Here is a 23,953-nt window from a genome sequence, read left to right as displayed (position 1 = left end):
GCGAACGGTTGAAAAGCATGCATTTGGTTTTACTAGCGTTTAAGAGCAGTTGGAGGCCACGGAAGGAGTGTTGTATGGCATTGAAGCTCGTTTGGAGGTTAGATAGCACAGTGTCCAAGGAAGGGCCGGAAGTATATAGAATGGTGTCGTCTGCGTAGAGGTGGATCAGGGAATCGCCCGCAGCAAGAGCAACATCATTGATGTATACAGAGAAAAGAGTCGGCCCGAGAATTGAACCCTGTGGTACCCCCATAGAGACTGCCAGAGGACCGGACAACATGCCCTCCGATTTGACACACTGAACTCTGTCTGCAAAGTAGTTGGTGAACCAGGCAAGGCAGTCATTAGAAAAACCGAGGCTACTGAGTCTGCCGATAAGAATATGGTGATTGACAGAGTCGAAAGCCTTGGCCAGGTCGATGAAGACGGCTGCACAGTAATGTCTTTTATCGATGGCGGTTATGATATCGTTTAGTACCTTGAGCGTGGCTGAGGTGCACCCGTGACCGGCTCGGAAACCGGATTGCACAGCGGAGAAGGTACGGTGGGATTCGAGATGGTCAGTGATCTGTTTGTTGACTTGGCTTTCGAAGACCTTAGATAGGCAGGGCAGGATGGATATAGGTCTGTAACAGTTTGGGTCCAGGGTGTCTCCCCCTTTGAAGAGGGGGATGACCGCGGCAGCTTTCCAATCCTTGGGGATCTCAGATGATACGAAGGAGAGGTTGAACAGGCTGGTGATAGGGGGTGCGACAATGGCGGCGGACAGTTTCAGAAATAGGGGGTCCAGATTGTCAAGCCCAGCTGATTTGTATGGGTCCAGGTTTTCCAGCTCTTTCAGAACATCTGCTATCTGGATTTGGGTAAAGGAGAAGCTGGGGAGGCTTGGGCGAGTAGCAGCGGGGGGGGCGGGGCTGTTGGCCAAGGTTGGAGTCGCCAGGAGGAAGGCATGGCCAGCCATTGAGAAATGCTTGTTGAAGTCTTCGATTATCACGGATTTATCGGTGGTGACCGTGTTACCTAGCCTCAGTGCAGTGGGCAGCTGGGAGGAGGTGCTCTTGTTCTCCATGGACTTTACAGTATCCCAGAACTTTTTGGAGTTAGAGCTACAGGATGCAAATTTCTGCTTGAAAAAGCTGGCCTTTGCTTTCCTGACTGACTGCGTGTATTGGTTCCTGACTTCCCTGAACAGTTGCATATCGCGGGGGCTCTTCGATGCTATTGCAGTTCGCCACAGGATGTTTTTGTGCTGGTCGAGGGCAGTCAGGTCTGGAGTGAACCAAGGGCTATATCTGTTCTTGGTTCTGCATTTTTTGAACGGAGCATGCTTGTCTAATATGGTGAGGAAGTAACATTTAAAGAATGACCAGGCATCCTCAACTGACGGGATGAGGTCAATATCCTTCCAGGGTACCCGGGCCAGGTCGATTAGAAAGGCCTGCTCGCAGAAGTGTTTTAGGGAGCGTTTGACAGTGATGAGGGGTGGTCGTTTGACCGCGGACCCGTGGCGGATACAGGCAATGAGGCAGTGATCGCTGAGATCTTGATTGAAGACAGCAGAGGTGTATTTGGAGGGCAGGTTGGTCAGGATAATGTCTATTAGGGTGCCCATGTTTACGGATTTAGGGTTGTACCTGGTGGGTTCCTTGATGATTTGTGTGAGATTGAGGGCATCAAGCTTGGATTGTAGGACTGCCGGGGTGTTAAGCATATCCCAGTTTAGGTCACCTAACAGAACAAACTCTGAAGCTAGATGGGGAGCGATCAATTCACAGATGGTGTCCAGGGCACAGCTGGGAGCTGAGGGGGGTCTGTAGCAGGCGGCAACAGTGAGAGACTTATTTCTGGAGAGATTAATTTTTAAAATTAGAAGTTCGAACTGTTTGGGCATAGACCTGGAAAGTATGACAGAACTTTGCAGGCTCTCTCTGCAGTAGATTGCAACTCCTCCCCCTTTGGCAGTTCTATCTTGACGGAAAGTGTTATAGTTGGGTATGGAAATCTCAGAATTTTTGGTGGCCTTCCTAAGCCAGGATTCGGACACGGCAAGGACATCAGGGTTGGCAGAGTGTGCTAAAGCGGTGAGTAAGGCAAACTTAGGGAGGAGGCTTCTGATGTTGACATGCATGAGGCCAAGGCTTTTTCGATCACAGAAGTCAACAAATGAGGGTGACTGGGGACATGCAGGGCCTGGGTTTACCTCCACATCACCCGAGGAACAGAGGAGTAGTAGGATGAGGGTGCGGCTAAAGGCTATCAAAACTGGTCGCCTAGAGCGTTGGGGACAAAGAATAAAAGGAGCAGATTTATGGGCGTGGTAGAATAGATTCTGGGCATAATGTGCAGACAGGGGTATGGTGGGGCGTGGGTACAGCGGAGGCAAGCCCAGGCGCTGGGTGATGATAAGAGAGGTTGTATCTCTGGACATGCTGGTCTCAATGGGTGAGGTCACCGCATGTGTGGGGGGTGGGACCAAGGAGGTATCAGAGGTACGGAGAGTGGAACTACAGGGTCCATTGCAAACCAAAACAATGATAATGATAACTAGCCTGAACAACAGTATGCAAGGCATATTGATATTTGAGAGAGACATACAATAAGGCATAAAGTGATTGCAGGTCTTGATTGGGAGAGCTAGCTAAAACAACAGGTAAGATAACAGCAGCAATAACAGGGTGCTAGTCTAACACAGCAACAACAGGTAAAAATGGCGACGACTAGGCAGAGAGGGTCGGATTAACTACACACAGATCCTGAGTTAAAGCACAGAGCCGACAGATAAAACACAAATAAACAGAATGGAGTACCGTGAATTAAAGGACAGTCAAGCATGCATCAGCTATGTAGCCAAGTGATCATAGTGTCCAGGGGGCAGCCGTAGATGGAGCAGGGAGGCCTCCACTAAGCTAGCACGCGGCGTTTAAAGTTAGTAGCCCGGGGGGTGGTCTGCTCAGACGGAGGGGGTCTGCTCAGACGTGGTCGTGTCGACAGAGAATCCAAGCCAGATGGCGATGGCGAAAGAGAGGTTGTGAATTGTAGAATTGTGTTTGCTAACTGGTGCTAGCTTCGTGGCAGTGGCGCTAGCTGCGCTAGCTACAAGCTAGCTGTGAGGATCAGAAGTAGTGGCTCAGGGATTACGGCAGGAATCCGGCGTTGTTGTCGAGAGACAGTCCGATGCTGGTAAATTGGTGAGTAATATCCAGGCTAATAACAGGGCTGGTGTCTGTGCAGAAGGTAAAAGCTACTAGCAGCGGCAAAAAAAATGGCTAAATTAGCTTGTAGCTGGTATTGTAGCCCAAGAATTCGCTGGTAGACCTCTTCAGCTAGCCGGCAGATGGGCCTAGCTCGAGGCTAGCTCAAGGCTAACTGGTGCTTGCTTCGGGACAGAGGTGTTAGCCAGTAGTAGCCACTCGGTTGCAGCTAGCTAGCTGTGATGATACGGTGTAATTGTCCAGAGCTTGCGTCAGGAATCCGGTGATGTGGTAGAGAAAAAGCAGTCCTATATGCTCTGGGTTGATATCGCGCTTGCAGACTGGCAGGTATTGGCCCGGTATTGAAGCTGGCTGTGTCCGAGTTGAGGGTGAAGACCGCAGCAGTGGCTAACTGACTACTAGCTAGTAGCTAGTTATCTGGCTAGCTTCTGATTGGGGTTACGGTTCTAAAGTATAAAAAAATAGCAGGTCCGTACCACATTGGGTGAGGCGGAATGTAGGAATGTATATTCAGTTCCTAGATGGAAAGTGAAATTAAAATATATACGAAATGTATACGAAAAATACGAAGACTATTTACACGGGACAGGACAAAACAAAGACACGTCCGACTGCTACGCCATCTTGTATCAAGTTTCTAGTTTTTATTGTCATGTGCATGATTACAGTGAAATGCCTTTCTTGCTTGCTCTTTCCCAACAATGCAGTGATGAATATCAGTAGTACTATGAAAAATAAATTAAAACATCTAACTACTGTAAGTATTGTAATTGCATTTTTTTTGTAGCCTGCCCTATAATTTCAGAATTCACGGCCAGTCCATAATATTTAGGTTGGGGGGAAAAGTCGATTTAAAACTTTGTTAAATTCAAACATTTTGTAGACAGGTCCACGACAATTTGCTATTGTTTTCTTGTTCAGAAACTGACACTGTCCTTTTCCAGATACAGCATAAATGTGTATGAAAACATTCTGCCAACACAATAAATAGACCGGTAGCTTATGCAAAATATTTGACTGTATGTGTATGGAGGTGTTTTCCAGGTGGAGTTTTAATGCTCGTTCACGTGCACAGTTTTACCACAGGAGACATGAGTATGTATGGCATGTGCCAAGTTAATAAATCTAAATTTTTGTGTACATGCTCAGAGTTTTCAGAAATGGCGTGCGCAGAAATGTTGTGTGCAACGGTTATAAATGAGGCCCCAGGAGATTTCCCTGAACATGTGGGGTGATGAGGAAAAACGAAGGGCCTCGTATAACAAACTATACTAGGGCCCAGCGTTTTCCCTGGTCAGGTAGTCTGGAAAAGTCATCCCTGTAAATTATATCAGGCAACCCACTGGTCTTTCAGGAGTTTGTCGTTTTAGTTTCTGAGCTGATGGTGGCCTGTAACGAGTTCTTTGTAGAGAGCCTAAATGAATGAGTTGGGAAACAGTCTGTGACCTCACCTTTCTACTCATTATTCCGTGTTAATAAAACAAACGTATGCTTGAATTTGATTTTTATTAACTATAATATTCTAGAGCTACACTGGTGACCTATCTATCATATCACTACAGTTACATAAACATGAGAAGAATACTTTAATATTCCAGAGCAACACTGGTGACATTCCACTAAAAGACGGTTGTGCCAGTTACAGAAATATAATCCACAGAACAGGATCCAGTAGAGTGTCCCCCTTATTAAAATACCTGTCAGGGTCGTTGTGCATTCTACCTGCCACTCTTCTGCCTGGCTTCATCAATATTCTTCATTGATAATTTAAGATGGTTTAGCCAGGTGGCAAACACAGAAAGGTCAAGGGTAAAAAACACTTTTGTTTTTTTCCCTCAATTTAAACCAGTTAGCCCTGCAGCTCATTTTTGTGTGGAGTAAATACAATTTAAGCTGTCAGGAAGATGCATGAGATTTTTAATGTTAGATTCCTGTCCCCGTGAATAGATGTGCAACTTCAGCTTAACCGCAGAACTGTGTTACAGCTACTGGCAATGATTTATGGAACTCAGCAACTCATGGAAGGAATAGATTTTAATCCACTCGATTAAATTTGATTTGAAGTATTAACAAATCATTCCCAAAACGAAAACATTGGTTAAGAACTGAAGGGACAGCCAGGTCCCCTATACACTGAGGCGAACTGAAATAGAGGCGATTCATGGAGATAAAAGAAAAGAGAGCCATTTTTCAGACTTATTGTTGTGAGGCGGTCCTTTAGCTATAAACACAGCTGTTTCTCAATCCATGACAAGAAAAGGAAGAAGGAGGACAGGAAATAAGAGACAGTGGAAAGAGGAAATTAAGAGGGAGGGAGAGGACGATGGAAAATAACCAAAAGTAGCTGAAGGTGAAAAGAGGAGAGGAGAGAAGAGGAAAGGAGAGGAGAGAAGAGGAAAGGAGAGAAGAGGACAGAAGAGTATACGAGAGGAGAGGAAAGGAGAGGAGAGAAGAGGAAAGGAGAGAAGAAGAGAAGAGATGAGGAGATGAAAGGAAGATAAGAGAGCAGAGGACAGAAAAAGAAAAGATAGGAGAGGAATTGGGAGAGGAGATGAGAGAATGAAAGCAAGAAGGACATTTTTGTCCTTTATGGAAAGTTTCACACATCATCTTGCAAGTGTCTAATGGATATTACTCTTCTTCTATATACTCTTTGTTGTAGTCCAAGGGTTGTTTGACCAAGGCCCTCTTTACAGTGGTTTGTTAGGAAGTTATACTGTGACTGAGCATGGCTGTAGCAAAACTAGACAGTTCTGCAACTTCCCCTCATGATGAAGGACAAGAGCCCTGAACCTACGCTGCCTATAGGCTACTTCCTATACAGTACACACTCAATGCACTCTTCCTACAGATAGAGGAGACACTGCAGGAACCGAATAAGCCTCTTTTGTTAATAATACTGCTGTTGGCTAAATCAGGGTCACACAGAGTGTTTCTTGGTAGTCTTAAACAAATCTACTTTGAAACTAAAGTATACACATCAAACACATGGTTATGGTCTTAAAACAAAGAAGACACATTTACCATGTCATAGAGTTTAAATGTATTACATTTTGAGTTTTCATCCCAATATTACACTTTCTATACATCACAGAATACAAAATATAACAAAACCGTTTGACATAAACACCAGATGTTTATTAATTATGGAATTATGATTTTATTTGTAGTAATATTCCACCCTTCAGGCCACTAGAGGGCGATTTGGTCAATTGACTGCAGGACAGAACTAAACAGTACACCCAGAGACAGGAAAACAATATTTTGTGCTGCAACTGCCAGGGTCACCACAATATTTGGACAGCCCCTTTCTAAAGGAACCACTTCTAGGTGAGTCACTGTGGGTGTGTCTGTTTGCCCTAACAGCTGCTGCCAGCCAATAGCAGAAGCATGAAAACTGGTGTCTTTGAGATTGTGTATTGAGAAATCCAACAGTCAACCATGATGTTTTTCCTATAATGAGGACAGACACAAATCAATTCTAAAGGTAAAATAACTGTTGCAGCCTTGTAGTAGTCCCACTCATTCAAACACATTGACTTGAGAGGTTGAATAGTTTAAAGCATACAGCAGGGTTCCCCAACTGGCAGCCCGCAGGTTTTATTTTCCCCCCCCCACAAGTTTTCTGAGCAAAGTAATAATAATAAAAAATGTAATGTCATTGTTGGACATAAAACATTGTAAAAACATCAGGAAATCAGCTGCAAGTGATTTTAATTTAGGATATCTTTTCCTCAGTATTCCGACACTTCCGAAGATAATAACAATATTGGTCAATTTGCAGTCTACAAATAATTTGTTATTATGTTACGGCGCCCTGACCATCTGCTCAAGAAAATAAAAAATAGACCCACGGCTGAATCTGGTTGATGATCCCTGGCATACAGTATGCCTACAGTTTGGAGTAAAAGATTAAGGAGATGTAGCTATAGGCCCTTTTATATTTCCAAGCATATCGATGAGACTGAATCCCATGTCCAAACACTGTAGTTCCACAGTGCAGCAGAGAAATAAAAGGCTCCACAGAGTGGAATCATTCTGGTTGAGAGAATAGTTTTATGCTTTAGCCGCGGGCCTGGAAACAGATGCTGCTGATTTTTCTGACAGTTCTATTCTTTTATTCTCTAGTGAGCACTCCCAAGCCGAATCTCTCTCCTCTCTTTTTCTCGTTCCTCTCCCAATTTCTCCTTTCTCTCTCCTGTTTCCCCTCCTCTATCGCTCTCTCCTCCGATTCGCACTCTTTCCACATTTCTCTCTCTCTACCATTTTCTGAGGCCTTGCTTATGAAAATATGTTTCATTTGACTGATATTTTACCTGCAGCCTCTGAGTCACACAGCCGTAGTCTAAATGAATGTCTATTTCAGTCATATCTTTCCCCCTCTACCCTCTCCACGACACACCCACCCACACCCACTTCATGCCAAGCAGTGTCATTACAAATATATTTTCATTTCTATTTCGTGTAGTAATTGGGTTTTACGAGCAGACACAATAGACCGAACTTGACAGTAAGTATTGTCACAGCATGCTTAAACATTATTTGGTCTGATTGTCCAGGTGCAGTAGCAGTTCCTGAACAACAAGTTATGACTGGCCCATCAAAGACATTGTGTTCCCTATAGCGTACAGACATTTGAGGTGCCTACTGAATATGTTATAGACTGGAAATTGCATCATACTGTGTCAACTGTGGGTGCTAAAGAGCTCCCAGGCAAGCTGTGAAGACTTAAAATGATCCTCCATTTCTCCATTGTTCCCACACAAATGGTTCAATTAACGAAAGACGGTGAGAGATAGAGTAATTGTAACAGTTAGGACTAGGCTAGAGTATATGAGTGTACTCTTTGCTTGTATGCTTGTAGGTACACTTCTAAGTAATGCCTTATTTAAACGTGAACTTTACAGTATACACTTTATTTAAACTCAATTCTCTTGAACACCATTATATACTCCAAAGCATCTGCCAGGGAGACTAGATGTGTCTGTTAGGGAGACTAGATGTGTCTGCCAGGGAGACTAGATGTGTCTGTTAGGGAGACTAGATGTGTCTGCCAGGGTGACTAGATGTGTCTGTTAGGGAGACTAAATGTGTCTGCCAGGGAGACTAGATGTGTCTGCCAGGGAGACTAGATGTGTCTGTTAGGGAGACTAAATGTGTCTGCCAGGGAGACTAGATGTGTCTGCCAGGGAGACTAGATGTGTCTGTTAGGGAGACTAAATGTGTCTGCCAGGGAGACTAGATGTGTCTGTTAGGGAGACTAAATGTGTCTGCCAGGGAGACTAGATGTCTACTAGATGTGTCTGCCAGGGAGAGTAGATGTGTCTGCCAGGGAGACTAGATGTGTCTGTTAGGGAGACTAAATGTGTCTGCCAGGGAGACTAGATGTCTACTAGATGTGTCTGCCAGGGAGACTAAATGTGTCTGCCAGGGAGACTAGATGTTTACTAGATGTGTCTGTTAGGGAGACTAGATGTCTACTAGATGTGTCTGCCAGGGAGACTAGATGTCTACTAGATGTGTCTGCCAGGGAGACTAGATGTGTCTGTTAGGGAGACTAAATGTGTCTGACAGGGAGACTAGATGTCTACTAGATGTGTCTGCCAGGGAGACTAGATGTGTCTGTTAGGGAGACTAAATGTGTCTGACAGGGAGACTAGATGTTTACTAGATGTGTCTGCCAGGGAGACTAGATGTGTCTGTTAGGGAGACTAAATGTGTCTGCCAGGGAGACTAGATGTCTACTAGATGTGTCTGCCAGGGAGACTAAATGTGTCTGCCAGGGAGACTAGATGTCTACTAGATGTGTCTGCCAGGGAGACTAAATGTGTCTGCCAGGGAGACTAGATGTTTACTAGATGTGTCTGTTAGGGAGACTAGATGTCTACTAGATGTGTCTGCCAGGGAGACTAGATGTGTCTGTTAGGGAGACTAAATGTGTCTGACAGGGAGACTAGATGTCTACTAGATGTGTCTGCCAGGGAGACTAGATGTGTCTGTTAGGGAGACTAAATGTGTCTGACAGGGAGACTAGATGTTTACTAGATGTGTCTGCCAGGGAGACTAGATGTGTCTGTTAGGGAGACTAAATGTGTCTGACAGGGAGACTAGATGTCTACTAGATGTGTCTGCCAGGGAGACTAGATGTGTCTGCCAGGGAGACTAGATGTCTACTAGATGTGTCTGCCAGGGAGACTAGATGTCTACTAGATGTGTCTGCCAGGGAGACTAAATGTTTACTAGATGTGTCTGCCAGGGAGACTAGATGTCTACTAGATGTGTCTGCCAGGGAGACTAGAAGTCTACTAGATGTGTCTGCCAGGGAGACTAGATGTTTACTAGATGTGTCTGACAGGGAGACTAGATGTCTACTAGATGTGTCTGCCAGGGAGACTAGATGTGTCTGTCAGGAAGACTAGAAGTCTACTAGATTTGTCTGCCAGGGAGACTAGAAGTCTACTAGATGTGTCTGCCAAGGAGACTAGGTTTCTACTAGATGTGTCTGTCAGGAAGACTAGATGTCTACTAGATGTGTCTGCCAAGGAGACTAGAAGTCTACTAGATGTGTCTGCCAAGGAGACTAGAAGTCTACTAGATGTGTCTGCCAAGGAGACTAGGTTTCTACTAGATGTGTCTGCCAGGGAGACTAGATGTCTACTAGATGGGTTTGCCAGTGCATCTTGTTCCAAATCCACCATGTTGACTGTGATACGAAGAGCTCATTTACAGCCACACACACTAGGGTCCGGCTAAGACGCGCACACACACACACACACACACACACAGAGAGAGAGGCAGTGACTTCATCTTGGCAGGCTTCCATGTCCACTGGTCCCCTACTGTATTACAAAGCAAAGCGTTTAATGGCAAGGCTCAAGGTGCCGATAGGCCAGAACAACCCGACCGTTCATAAACCCCACAACCTACAATCCCCTGCCAACGCCTGCTCTCCAAGATTCATATCAATCACGTTTAAAGGGTCTGGTCTTGGTGAGGGGCCATCTCTTAAAGACTGTGTGATGGCGTGTTCACGGCTCAAACCTGCCAACCGGAATAATCACTGTGAATTCCAGAAACACTGCTTGAATCTCGAGGACAGAAATAACTTTGGGATCACATCCCTGTGTCCTTCATTTGAAATGTTTTCCCTTTCCCTCTCTCTTTTCACTCTGTTTTTCTCTCTTATTCTATCTGTATGCATTACAGGCTATTATTGTGCTTCAATTTCCAGCTTGTCTCCTGCATCGAGAGAGGCAAGGAAAAGAGAGGAGAGGAGAGGACAGAAGAGGAAAAGAGAAGAGAGAAGAGTACAGAAAAGGAAAAGAGAGGAGAGAAGAGTACAGAAGATGAAAAGAGAAGAGGAGAAAAGAAGTGAGGAGAGGAGAGGACAGAAGAGGAAAAGAGAAGAGAGAAGAGGACAGAAAAGGAAAAGAGAGGAGAGAAGAGGACAGAAGATGAAAAGAGAAGAGAAGTGAACAGAAGAGGAAAAGAGAAGTGCTGAGAGGAGAGAAAAAGAGAAAAGAAGTGAGGAGAGGACAGAAGAGGAAAAGAGAAGAGAGAAGAGAAGTGAACAGAAGAGGAAAAGAGAAGAGCTGAGAGGAGAGAAGAGGAGAGAAAAATAGAAGAGGAGAAAAGAAGTGAGGAGAGGAGAGGAGAGAAGAGGAAAAGAGATGAAAGGAGAGAAGAGAAAAGAGGAGAGAAGAGAGGAGAAAAGGGGATAGAAGAGGAAAGAGAAGAGCGTAGAAGAGGAGAGAAAAGAGTAGAAGAGGAGAGAAGATGGTAGAAGAGGAGAGAAGGGGATAGAAGAGGGGGAAGGGGATAGAAGAGGAAAGAGAAGAGGGTAGAAGAGGAGAGAAGAGGGTAGAAGAGGAGAGAAGAGGGTAGAACAGGAGAGAAGAGGGTAGAAGAGGAGAGAAGAGGGTAGAAGAGGTAAGAGAAGAGAGTAGAAGAAATTAAAAAGAAGACAAAGTAAGAGAAGAGAAAACAAATTGGTGAGAGTGACTATACTCCCATCACTCTGAGCTTCTGAATGGATGAGCTTAACAGCAGCATTGTAAACTGCAGGGCATGCCTCAGCCCAGTCTCTGAACGCAGTGACACAGACAGGAGAGGACTGAATCACACAACTAGCTTATCAGTGACCCCCTCAACTGGAACACACAACTGGCTTACCAGTGACCCCCTCACCTGGGCTAGAGGGAGATAGACAGGTCACACAGCAGTGGTTAATATACTCACAGTCAGATTTAGTGAGGGTTTGGTCATGCCAGGGAGACAGAATGCTCACACACTTTTGGCTGGTATTCTGACCAGGTACTGCAGTTTCTGCCAGGGCAGACATGATATTTCATTCTTTCAGGACAAACGCACCGTGTAATAGAGAGTCTTTGCTACACTGTCAATGTGTGTGGGACAGGTAGGGGCCACCCACACATTAAGTCTGTTTTGGAGGGGCTGTTGGAAAGCAAAGACTGAGTTTGGATCAGCAAACAGCTGCTGACTTTGTCACAACAGCAGAATCCCAGAGTGTGTCTGTGGGAGATTGGTGACACAGCCATTCTTCATACCACAGCCAGCTTGGGACACTAAGCAGTTTTCACTAACAAACTCAGCAAACCTGCTATCCTCTGCTGTTTGCCCACAAAGGAGGAATTGCTCATCCTGCCATTCTGTCAGACCTAAAAAGCTGTGTAAGCCTACATCATCATCATCATCACAGAACCAAATGATGAGTTAACTTAATCTTGGTCTACAGGAAATTGGTCTAATGTTGCTCCATAGTCATTATGTTACTTTCCTGCAAACTCAAAAACACTATGAAACATATGGGATAATTATATTTCCTATCAACTAGTGAACCTCAGGTGGTATAATAACACTGTAATTAACACTAACATAATGACATATCTTTTTTAATCAGATTCTTGTGCATGTCTCCTCCCTGATGACATGATGTGATGCACTAGGGCAGGGATCATTAACTAGATTCAGCCGCGGGCAAATCTTTTCTTGAGCGCATGATCGGGACTCCAGAACATAATTACAAATCATTTGTAGACAGCAAATTGACCGCAAGAAGCCCGAACAGATATAATTTCACTAAAACATAATCATTTGAAACCTCCCTTACAATGGTATATGATCACGTCTCTATTATGCGTGAGAATACTTGGGAACAGATTTCCTAAATTAAAATCACTTGGCGCTGATTCCCTGATGTTTTAACAGTCTTTTATGTCCAACAATGACAATTCAACCCCCCACCCCAAAAATATTAATACATATTATTATTTTTTGCTCTGAAAACTTGTGGGAGGGGGGCCTCCAGAGTGGAGCAACGGTCTAAGGCACTGCATTGCAGTGCTTGAGGCGTGACTACAGACCCTGGTTTGATCCCGGGCTGTGCCGCGACCGGGAGACCCATGAGGCGGCGCACAATTGGCCTAGAGTCGTCTGGGTTTGGCCGACCGGGATGTCCTTGCCCCATCGCGCTCTAGCGACCCCTTGTGGTGGGCCGGGTGAATGCACGCTGACACGGACGCCAGTTGTACGCTGTTTCCTCCAACACATTGGTGCGGCTGGCTTCTGGGTTAAGTGGGAAGTGTGTCAAGAAGCAGTGCGGCTTGGCAGGGTTGTGTTTCGGAGGACGCATGGCTCTCAACCTTTGCCTCTCCCGAGTCCGTACGGGAGTTGGAGCAATGGGACAAGACTGTAACTATTAATTTGATATCACGAAATTGGGGAGAAAAAAAGGGGGAAAAATAAAACTTGGGGGGGCAAATAAAACCACCTGTGGGCCAAATTCGGCCAGCGTTCCGCCTGTTGGGGAACCCTGCACTAGGTACATCATATGTCATTACATCACTCAGTTTCTAAATGTATTCATTTGGAGAATGCTATACAGTATGAGAGTGATAATGACAGTAGAATGGTAATTACAACAATATTTCCTATGCTAGTCTCATAGTCATGTGAGACATCCCTAGCATACAGCAGCATGTCTGCTAGCATGTGGGTGTGTAGTAGTGGGAGCTGGTGCCGTCCCTGGCCCATTTCCAGGCCTACACTACTGTAATTAGCTATTAGTATAGTCACATGCACACGCATGTAGACACACACACAGACACACACACACACACGCATGCACACGCACACCAGGGCAAGGAGCTGCTCAGAGCTGCAGAAGCAGCCTCTCACAGCTCTGATGAGCTGCAGTAAAACTGAATAATTCAAAACTGCAGAAGTCGGGCAGCAGCTCATCTCAGGGTGCAGCACGCAGGCAGGCAGACGGTGTGTCTGACAGCTAGCAGCACAGTCAGTGTGATTGAGTGCTTCTCAATCACAGGTCCTATAGCCTAGCTTAGCTAAAAGATATCTGCTAACTATAGCCTGAGCATCACTTAACCAGTAGTCATTCAGATACATACAACATTTACTTACACTGATGGTATGTCTTGTCATTCTGACAAAGGTTGCAGATGGGATCTTGAATTTACTGGCAGATGTTATGATGCTTTGTGTCTTCTGCTCTCTGGGTTAGCATGATAGCCAAGGTAGCTCCGGTATCTCACTGTCAATAATGGGTTTTGCTGTGGGTTAGCTAGCATAGACAAGCTAGCTCCTGAATAAGGCTGCATGATGTGACTCTACTGATGATTTGAAAAACGTCGCTTGAAAGGTATGAGCTCTGCTTTGTTTTTTTGTGCAGACTGTACACACTTCGTCAGTCTCTCATTCACAATTTGAGAACTACTTGATAATGCCTCAAATTTCCTGGCGGCATCATCTTTGTGTGGCCATAATGCACCTAATCCCTGGGTGCTGCCTGCTTGGGGACGCAAGTGAGCGTCCTTATCCAATTCCGAGGTGCATATTGGAGATATTGGAAGACCTGTCCACATTTATTTTTCGTCAACCAACAAGATGAGTAGGCCTAACGAACATTATAAGTGCAGCAATGTACACACGGCAGTAGGCTAAAAGTGCAAATCTTCCATTCGTGGGAAACACCATTATCACCACAAATGAGATTATGCATGTAATGCTTGTATTATAAAGGTGCATTTTTATGGTGAAAATGATCTTTCACAAACTTGAAACTCACGTGCTGCGTATGTATGCCAGTTAGGCATTTTAAGAAGTTATTTGGCCACTTTAGTTGTGATACAAACCTCATCAAAACATATGTCTATGTGACTATGATTCGAAAAAGTCACAAAAAAGGCATTGTTTCTTGCCTTAAGCTGGGCATCATTCACAAGTGATAAGTGATAATATATAATTCACAAGTGACAGGCTAATATTGTCACCCATCAGACTATTCTTGATTAAATCTTGTCTTTACATATACTAAATAATACATGTGTGAAATTTGTTTTAACTTAGAATGGACTATTATCATGCATGAAAATGCATGTCATCTCTACACTTAAATAGAGAATGGAGGCCAATTTTCCTGTGGTTCATTTTTATGCCAGCCAGTTATGCTATACTCCGGTTGTAAAGATAAGCATTGTGCTAAATATTAGGAAAGTTTAGAAATAAATATGGTAGGCCTAGCCTATAGAAAGCTGATGGGATCCTACTCTTTTTAAGAGGCATTCCCTCTGTTTTCTCACGCAATTGCATAGCCTATAGACATGTTGCGCAACATGAGCTTATGTTTGATTCGATTTTCGATTACATTTGCGTTGATGTCAGAGTGATTAGAGGGACGATAGAGTGCTGAGTACCAGGCAGCAAGTTTGCTAGGCTACTAACGACTATCAGCCACATCAGAGCTTAATTACTGTGACTAAACGGTCACGTGGAATTTGACTGCATTCATGACTCATGACCGCCGGTGTGGCCGTAATACGGTCACCGCAACAGCCCTAATAATATATGCCTGATGTTATTACATCCACAATCAAAAAGAACAACTAGATATACAGTAGGGTTCCCAAAATATCCAGGTTTTCCAGAAATCCCAGTTGGAAGATTCCCAGAATCAGGAGGGAATGAGCAGGAAAACAGGAATCCTCAACGAGTGTTTCTGGAAAACTTGGGAATTTTCTGAAAGTTATCAGAATTGTGCAACCCTAGACATACAGTACAGAGACTGATCCAATGGTCTACTCACCACTGTAGGTGATGATCCTGATGGTGGAGTCCCCCTCTCCGAAGCGTGTGATGGGGGTGAGGCGCACCTCATAGGCCTCTGGCTTGATAAGCTCTGTCAGGTTGTGTGTGATCAGCTCTCCCTTGGTGATGGTTCCTTCCACAGTGATCTCCTGCTCCCACCACCGCTGTTGTCCCATCTGGACAGGAGGACACATTACAACAGAGTTAGAATTCGTGAATCTAACACACACATGAATTCAGGGGCATGCAGGCACGGACACACACGGACACACACGGACACACACGGACACACACGGACACACATGGACACACACACACGGAAAGTAAATAACACTATAATAAGACTCCCACATTTCGGTGATTCAAACCAGTGTTGCCTTTGGGAATGGAGAAGAAGAGTAAGTCCAGATTGAATAATTGAATAGGAATGAGACTCATGTCATGAATGTAGTTTAGAAACCTTTACAAGACACGACAGGGGGCATGACCAGTAGTGATGCTAACCAATCTATAGTAGATTCTCAACACTTGCCTTTCCCTTCTCATTCTGGTCAAAATCCTCTCACCAAACATGGTCATCTTTGAAGTTTCCCTCTAATCACAGTCCACAATGTTTCTCTATCCATCGCATCACACAGACCGGGCACGTGCCTTAAATGCTAATCCTTTGCACATGAACGCTCACTCATTCGGGAATAATTGCAATCAATATACACTGCTCAAAAAAATAAAGGGAACACTAAAATAACACATCCTAGATCTGAATGAATGAAATATTCTTATTAAATACTTTTTTCTTTATATAGTTGAATGTGCTGACAACAAAATCACACAAAAATTATCAATGGAAATCAAATTTATCAACCCATGGAGTTCTGGATTTGGAGTCACACTCAAAATTAAAGTGGAAAACCACACTACAGGCTGATCCAACTTTGATGTAATGTCCTTAAAACAAGTAAAAATGAGGCTCAGTAGTGTGTGTGGCCTCCACGTGCCTGTATGACCTCCCTACAACGCCTGGGCATGCTCCTGATGAGGTGGCGGATGGTCTCCTGAGGGATCTCCTCCCAGACCTGGACTAAAGCATCCGCCAACTCCTGGACAGTCTGTGGTGCAATGGATGGAGCGAGACATGATGTCCCAGATGTGCTCAATTGGATTCAGGTCTGGGGAACGGGCGGGCCAGTCCATAGCATCAATGCCTTCCTCTTGCAGGAACTGCTGACACACTCCAGCCACATGAGGTCTAGCATTGTCTTGCATTAGGAGGAACCCAGGGCCAACCGCACCAGCATATGGTCTCACAAGGGGTCTGAGGATCTCATCTCGGTACCTAATGGCAGTCAGGCTACCTCTGGCGAGCACATGGAGGGCTGTGCGGCCCCCCAAAGAAATGCCACCCCACACCATGACTGACCCACCGCCAAACCGGTCATGCTGGAGGATGTTGCAGGCAGCAGAACGTTCTCCACGGTGTCTCCAGACTCTGTCACGTCTGTCACGTGCTCAGTGTGAACCTGCTTTCATCTGTGAAGAGCACAGGGCGCCAGTGGCGAATTTGCCAATCTTGGTGTTCTCTGGCAAATGCCAAACGTCCTGCACGGTGTTGGGCTGTAAGCACAACCCCCACCTGTGGACGTCAGGCCCTCATACCACCCTCATGGAGTCTGTTTCTGACCGTTTGAGCAGACACATGCACATTTGTGGCCTGCTGGAGGTCATTTTGCAGGGCTCTGGCAGTGCTCCTCCTGCTCCTCCTTGCACAAAGGCGGAGGTAGCGGTCCTGCTGCTGGATTGTTGCCCTCCTATGGCCTCCTCCACGTCTCCTGATGTACTGGCCTGTCTCCTGGTAGCGCCTCCATGCTCCGGACACTACGCTGACAGACACAGCAAACCTTCTTGCCACAGCTCGCATTGATGTGCCATCCTGGATGAGCTGCACTACCTGAGCCACTTGTGTGGGTTGTAGACTCCGTCTCATGCTACCACTAGAGTGAAAGCACCGCCAGCATTCAAAAGTGACCAAAACATCAGCCAGGAAGCATAGGAACTGAGAAGTGGTCTGTGGTCACCGCCTGCAGAACCACTCCTTTATTGGGGGTGTCTTGCTAATTGCCTATACTTTCCACCTGTTGTCTATTCCATTTGCACAACAGCATGTGACATTTATTGTCAATCAGTGTTGCTTCCTAAGTGGACAGTTTGATTTCACAGAAGTGTGATTGACTTGGAGTTACATTGTGTTGTTTAAGTGTTCCCTTTATTTTTTTGAGCAGTGTATATATTTACGCTCAGTGTGTCGTCGGGATCTCTGTTGAAAAGTTTGTTTCTGTTGGAGAGTCTGTCCATCCTCTCTCTCTCTCTCTGTCATGGTTAGAATGAATAGTTCAGAGTGACATTCATTCATGTCGTTATAGAATAGATGGTTCGGCGGTTGTCGGTCCTCGCGTTCAATGATACGAAATTCCTAGCTGCAGACTAGTAATTAATATCTTGACTTGTTCTTATTCTGTCTGTTCTTATTCTGTCGGTATCGATAGTCTATGAGTTTAACCACGTGGTATGGTTAAAAGATTCAGCCATCTACTCAAACTTAGCTTATACTCAGGTTGATGGTCTCCTCTCAAACCTTGGCCCTCTCGTTATCGAGGTAAGCTGGTCTGGTGATAGAAAACCCGGGTGGGGGTTTTATTCGGAAGAGCAGAAAAGGGCCTGTAGATAGTGCCCGACCATAACTGTGCTCATGGGCGGTCCTCTGATTTAGTTAAACTCCAAAGGGAATTGGAGTTTCCTTCATTAAACAGTCCAAAATCACATTACACAATTTCACAAACAGTATCATCCTCACTCATTCATCTTATACAACAATTAGATGTAAGCCTCATAACTGAGGCTATTATATAAACAGCGTTATGGTAATGTGGCCATATTGTCTCCCATGAGTTTCACAAAATTGTACCAAACGGACCAGTTCGTAGCTGGATTCTTCACCGATCTTTTATACCTTCTTCAGAACATAAATGTTGTTCGGACCTCAAGTTTTGTGAGGTGGAAGAAATTCATTTGTTCTATCTATGAAAACTCACTCTCTCTCTATACTGTGGCCATGAGGAGATAATCTCCTCCAGGAATTTACGACCTGAGGTCGCAGCAGCCTGAGTGTAGGAGACAGAGAGAGGGGGATAGTGCTCGCTGTACCCAAAGAGGGCAACGTCATGACATATTTATTGCTGGGGACTTTAACTGCACAGTCAGTGATTTAGACAGAAATCACAAAGAACCTCATAAAGCCTCCAGGACTTTTTTAAAAACACCTTATTGTGAAACATGAACAGTGTGATATTTGGCGGAGTCAACATGGAGGCACGAGACAGTACACATGGGCCCAAGTGAGAGAGAACACCATCTCTCTGGCCAGGTTAGATAGATTTTATTGTTTTGAGCATCAATCTCAGATCTGTAAATCAAGTGTGTTAACCCCAGTGGGATTTTCTGATCATTGTTTAATAACATAGGTGGTGTATATTAACGCTGTAAAACCCAAAAGCGCATACTGGCATTTTAATATACCGTTGTTGAGTGATACTCACTTCAGGAAATGTTTTCATTTTTCTGGGAGAGGTGGTCTCAAGAGGACAGTTTTGTATCCCTTCAACAGTGGTGGGATACAGGGAAAATCCAGATTCAACAATTCTTTAATCAGTACACAATGAACGTCACCAGAGATATCACCAGATCAATGAACGCCCTAGAGTCTGAGATAGTGGAACTCCTGATGTTTGTTGAGACCACAGGAGTTCGAGGCCATACTCAGGCCCTCAAGAGAAAAAAAGCTACATTGGCAAACCTGCTGGGTATCAGAGCACATGGGGCATTGGTGAGAAGTACGTTTCAGGGAATCTCTGAAATGGATGCATCATCCAAATTTTCTTTGGTTTAGAGAAAAAGAATGGGGAGAGAAGAATTATTCATTGCCTCAAATCAGCTGTTGGACAGGAGCTCACTAGCCCTAGTGAAATTAGAAAGAGGGAAGTAGAGTTCTATGCTGAGCTATACAAGTGTGAGTGCAAAGAGGATAAAACAGTGACACAACAGTTATTTGAAGGGCTCCCACAGGTGGCTGCAGAAGCTCAGGTTGAGCTAGAACAACCATTGTCTTTGCAGGACCTATACACTGCATTTAAAGGCATGGAAAATATTAGGGCACCGGGCAATGATGGGCTTCCCATTTACTTTTTAAAGTATTTTTGGGCTATGTTGGGGAAGGATTGGCTAGCAGTAGTTAATGATAGTTTGACCGGAGGGTTACTACCGATAAGGTGCAGGAGGGCTGTCCTCACCCTACTGCCAAAAAAGGGTGACCCTAGTGAGGTGAAGAACTGGAGGCTGGTGGCCTTATTGTGCACTGATTATAAGATCCTGTCCAAGGCTTTGTACAACAGGCTGAGGGAGGTGATGGGGTAAATCATACACATGGACCCGTCCTACTGTGTTCCCGGCAGGCAGATAGGGGATAACTTTTCCCCAATTCTGGATTTTCTGGACAACTCTAGGGCTATTGCGTTGGATGATGGTCTAATTTCAACTGATCAGGAAAAGGTATTTGACTGAGTTGAACATCAATTCTTATGGCGCGCTTTTGAGTCATTTGGTTTCAGCTCTGGGTGATATATGGTGACATTGAAAGTGTATCGAAAGTTAACGGTGGCTTGAGTGCACCTTTTAAAGTGTGTGGAGGTATTAGGCAGGGGTGTTCAATGTCGGGAATGTTATATGCCATCGCTATAGAGCCACAACTAAATAGCATTAGAAGTCGCATTGAATGGGTGTACCTTTCAGAGGATATTCCTCCTATTCATCTCTCAGCCTATGCTGATGATAAAGTTATTTTAGTGATAAATCAAGCGGAGGTGGATAGCTTGAGTCTCATGGTTGATTGGTTTAGGGGAATATCCTCTGCAAAGGTAAATTGGGAAAAAAGTTGTGCTTTACAGATTGGGAAATGGTCTGGAGGGATCATGTCTTTGCTAGGGGGGCTGAAATGGTGTAAGGGAGGTTAAGTATATTGGAGTGTACCCCAAAAAATTGGAATAGGGTGGTTGAAATGGTGGAAGGGAGGATGAGGATATGGCGTTGGTTGTTATCTCGTATGTCAGGGGGCGCACTATTATTGTTAACAATGTGGTTGCTTCTGCACCGTGACATCGGTTGTCATGTTTAGAGCTACCGTCTGGCTTTCTGGCTAAGATATAGGAAATTATTGTAGATTTATTTTGGGATAAATATCATTGGGTTCCACAAAGTGTTTTGTATTTGTCAAAAGAGGACTTGTACATCTGGCTAGTAGGGCTGCTGCTTTCCGGTTCCAGTTTATTTAAATGTTGCTTTATGGACCGGAAAATGTGGTTTGGAGAGGGGTGGCAGGTCCTCTATTAAAGCAGGTAGGGGGATTAGGTTAAAAGAAGGCTTTATTTTTGGTTGATAGTAGCCAGATTTCTAGGGAGGGAGTACCTCTGTTTTACAGTGACCTTCATAGGGTTTAGACTATACTGACGGTGTCCAGAAGCACTACAGCGGAGTCAGTGCACTGGCTGCTGGAGGAACCTCTGGTGTATGGGGCAAGACTGGATTGTACAAGTGCAGCTGTTCTACATTTCTCCAAGATTCTGGTGAAGGGCAAATTCATCACCCTAAAACAGTCCATGGACATGGCTGGGGCCGCCTTAACGGATGGAGGACAGGTGGCTTAACATTTGGGGGTTATGTCGGAAAGGATTGTCAGACAACTGCTGGGAAGCTGCAGGAAGGCTCTGTCAGCAGAAGAGTGGATTATGCTCAACAGTCACAGAAAAGGGTACAAGACAAAAATGTCCCATTTCCAAGACTAGGGATTACACCCAATATCTCAGAGTTAGAAAGAAAGGCGTTATTACTGGATTTGAGAGGGTTGGAAGAGGTGGGTTTGGATGAGGTGAATGGGAAGGACTTATATAGGGGGTGTGTCATGGTTTTGAATAAAGATAAATTGAAAATAGAAAAGACACTCTTTGGAGGGTTAAACAGGGCCTTGATGAAATGGTAAAGCCAGCATGGAGAGCACTGTACAAGCCACCGTTACAAAAGGGGACTGGTGATATGCAATGGAGGGTGTTGCATGGCATCATTGCAGTTAATGCTTTTGTATCTGTTATTAACTCAGATGTTGGAGACAGATGTCCTTTTTGTAGTATAAGAAACACATTTTCACTGTTTTATGGCGTGAGAGAGGATAAAGCCTCTCTTTGAAATACTAGAGTCTTTATTTTCAGCTGTAGGGGAGATATTCAATAACGCTGTTTTTATTTTGGGGTTTCAATATAGTTAGCAACAGAAAATAAAATGTCAACTGTTAAATGTTATTTTGGGACAAGCTAAGATTTTTCTGAAAGTAGGAAACATAAGATAGACACGGGATATGGGCAGGATGTAAGATGTGTTTAACTTCTCTGCGCTACGGATCCCTTTTACGGGATCATTTTCCTAAACAACCGCTGAATTGCAGGGCGCAAAATATTACAAAAAATATTTATAATCATGCAATCACAAGTGAAATATACCAAAACACAGCTTAGCTCGCTCATTTTTCAAAATAAAAGCCTGAAACTATGTCTAAAGCCTGGTCACAGCCTGAGGAAGCCATTGGAAAAGGAATCTGGTTGATACCCCTTTAAATGGAAGAAAGACAGGCCAGGAAACACAGATTTTTAAAAAGATATATCACTTCCGGGTTAGATTTTCTCAGGTTTTCGCCTGCAGAATCAGTTTTGTTATACTCACAGACAATATTTTGACAGTTTTGGAAACATTGGAGTGTTTTCTATCCTAATCTGTAAATTATATGCATATTCTACGATCTGGACCTGAGAAATAGTCCGTTTACATTGGGAACGTTATTTAAAAATAAAAAAAATCTGGCCCCTAGCGTCAAGAGGTTAAATTGTTATAATTATCAACTTTGTAGTGTCTGATCTCAGTTAACCCACACTTCCCTTTGTGTCCACCAAGCCGCGATACCGGTTTATCCCACTAGGGAAACTCCGTTATCATTTCCTTGTAACTATCTACTGTTTGTTTATGTATTTCTGTCAATTACTTAGTTAGTAAATAAATGATTTAAGACAATTGATGTATGGATGACTCATAGTGAAGACCGGGTTCGTGCAGATAACCAACAATTTACGACGTTTGAAATGAGACTAACGTGAGGTAAAGAAGAATTCATTAATCAGAAGACTAAGTGATCAGATATTAATATCTGAAAGTTATATTAGGAAAATTATAACTTTGTAATCTGACTATTTTCCTTGGTGCCCGACTTCCTAGTTAATTACAGTTACATGATTAAGTAGTTCAATCACGTAATAATAATTACAGAGAATTGTTGATAAAGATTAATCTTCAGTTTAATGATGCCAAAGACACAACAAATAAATAATCCTCAGTATTACATTTCTCAATGGTATTTGATAATGTCTCTAAAAAACAAACCCTCTCAACTGCCACTACTGGGGCATATACATTTATCAGACACATTGTGATGTTTTCATATCTGGCTCTAACTTTTAATAACCTCTCCTCAACCTCATATGACAAAGGCAAAAACCCTCTTGAGAACAGGATGGCCACACCCCCACTTTTTGAGTTTGTGACAACACACCACTGCCCCCCCACTCCTGTTGACACATAACTTCATTTTCCATATTACTATGCATTTCTTGTAGAAAACTTATGTCACTTCCCTTTCCCTTTATTAACTCATACACTACGGCTCTTTTTTAACGTCTCTCGCCCCATTTACGTTTAAAACGTCTTAAAACTGCTCATGGCTGAAAGAAAATGCAGAGTAAGAGACAGAAAACACATTTCTTTACAGAGTTAAAGCTGCGACTGAACTCTTTCATTTCCTTTAGAATTTAAATCACTTGTCACTCTCGTGACCACTTCCTTGAGTCTAGAGATTTCAGGGATTGTCAAACCTCCCACCGTTATTCTTGACATCAGAAATGTTGTGGATTCAATAAACATTTATCTTTCAGGAAAAAAAATCTCTTACATTATAATCCTGCATATATTTCTTCCCTTTTGTCAAATAAAAAAAATGACATACCTCAATCCCATACCTCCCTTCCACTCCATTTCTCTCGCTATTTTGTTGTTATCAGATGCCTCACTACCGCTATCGTCCCCCGAAGAAAATTCCACCTCTACAACCTGTTTATCTTCAACCTCTACCTTCCTCTTGGAATTAGAACCTTTGCCACCCCTTAAATTCTTCCTCTTACTCCTCGGTACTTTAAAAACAGCTGCTTACTTTTCCATTGTTGCACTCTCCTCTTGAACTCCCATTTCATTTTCCCAGCACCCACTCAGCACCCTCAATATTATTTTTTCCTGACCTACCACAATTGCCCCCGTAGCCACACTGCTTTCCTTTCCTACTTTTCCCACCACATCTGCCCACCTTCTCCCTTCCCCTGAACCCGGTTTAGCCTGCATCCCTTCTCGGTGGTGCTTTAGCTATACCAGCGCTACAGCTGCTACCGGGCTCTGTGCTCGTTCTCTGGACAATAACGTAC

General features: G+C 44.1%; 1 protein-coding gene across 1 annotated transcript in view; it reads right to left on the bottom strand.

Annotated features, from left to right (window-relative positions):
* The window catches only part of LOC139582667 (MAM domain-containing glycosylphosphatidylinositol anchor protein 2-like), a 407,757-nt gene that overhangs the window by 92,606 nt on the left and 291,198 nt on the right, over window positions 1–23,953 (bottom strand). Inside the window, exon 12 of the mRNA XM_071412871.1 lies at window positions 15,334–15,511. Within this exon, the coding sequence (XP_071268972.1) occupies window positions 15,334–15,511 (178 nt within the window). The remainder of the gene's footprint in view (window positions 1–15,333; window positions 15,512–23,953) is intronic.

The sequence above is a fragment of the Salvelinus alpinus genome, chromosome 8 (assembly GCF_045679555.1).
Source record: "Salvelinus alpinus chromosome 8, SLU_Salpinus.1, whole genome shotgun sequence".
In the NCBI taxonomy this organism is placed as follows: Eukaryota; Metazoa; Chordata; class Actinopteri; order Salmoniformes; family Salmonidae; genus Salvelinus; species Salvelinus alpinus.
This window is presented reverse-complemented; position numbering and strand designations above follow the sequence as displayed.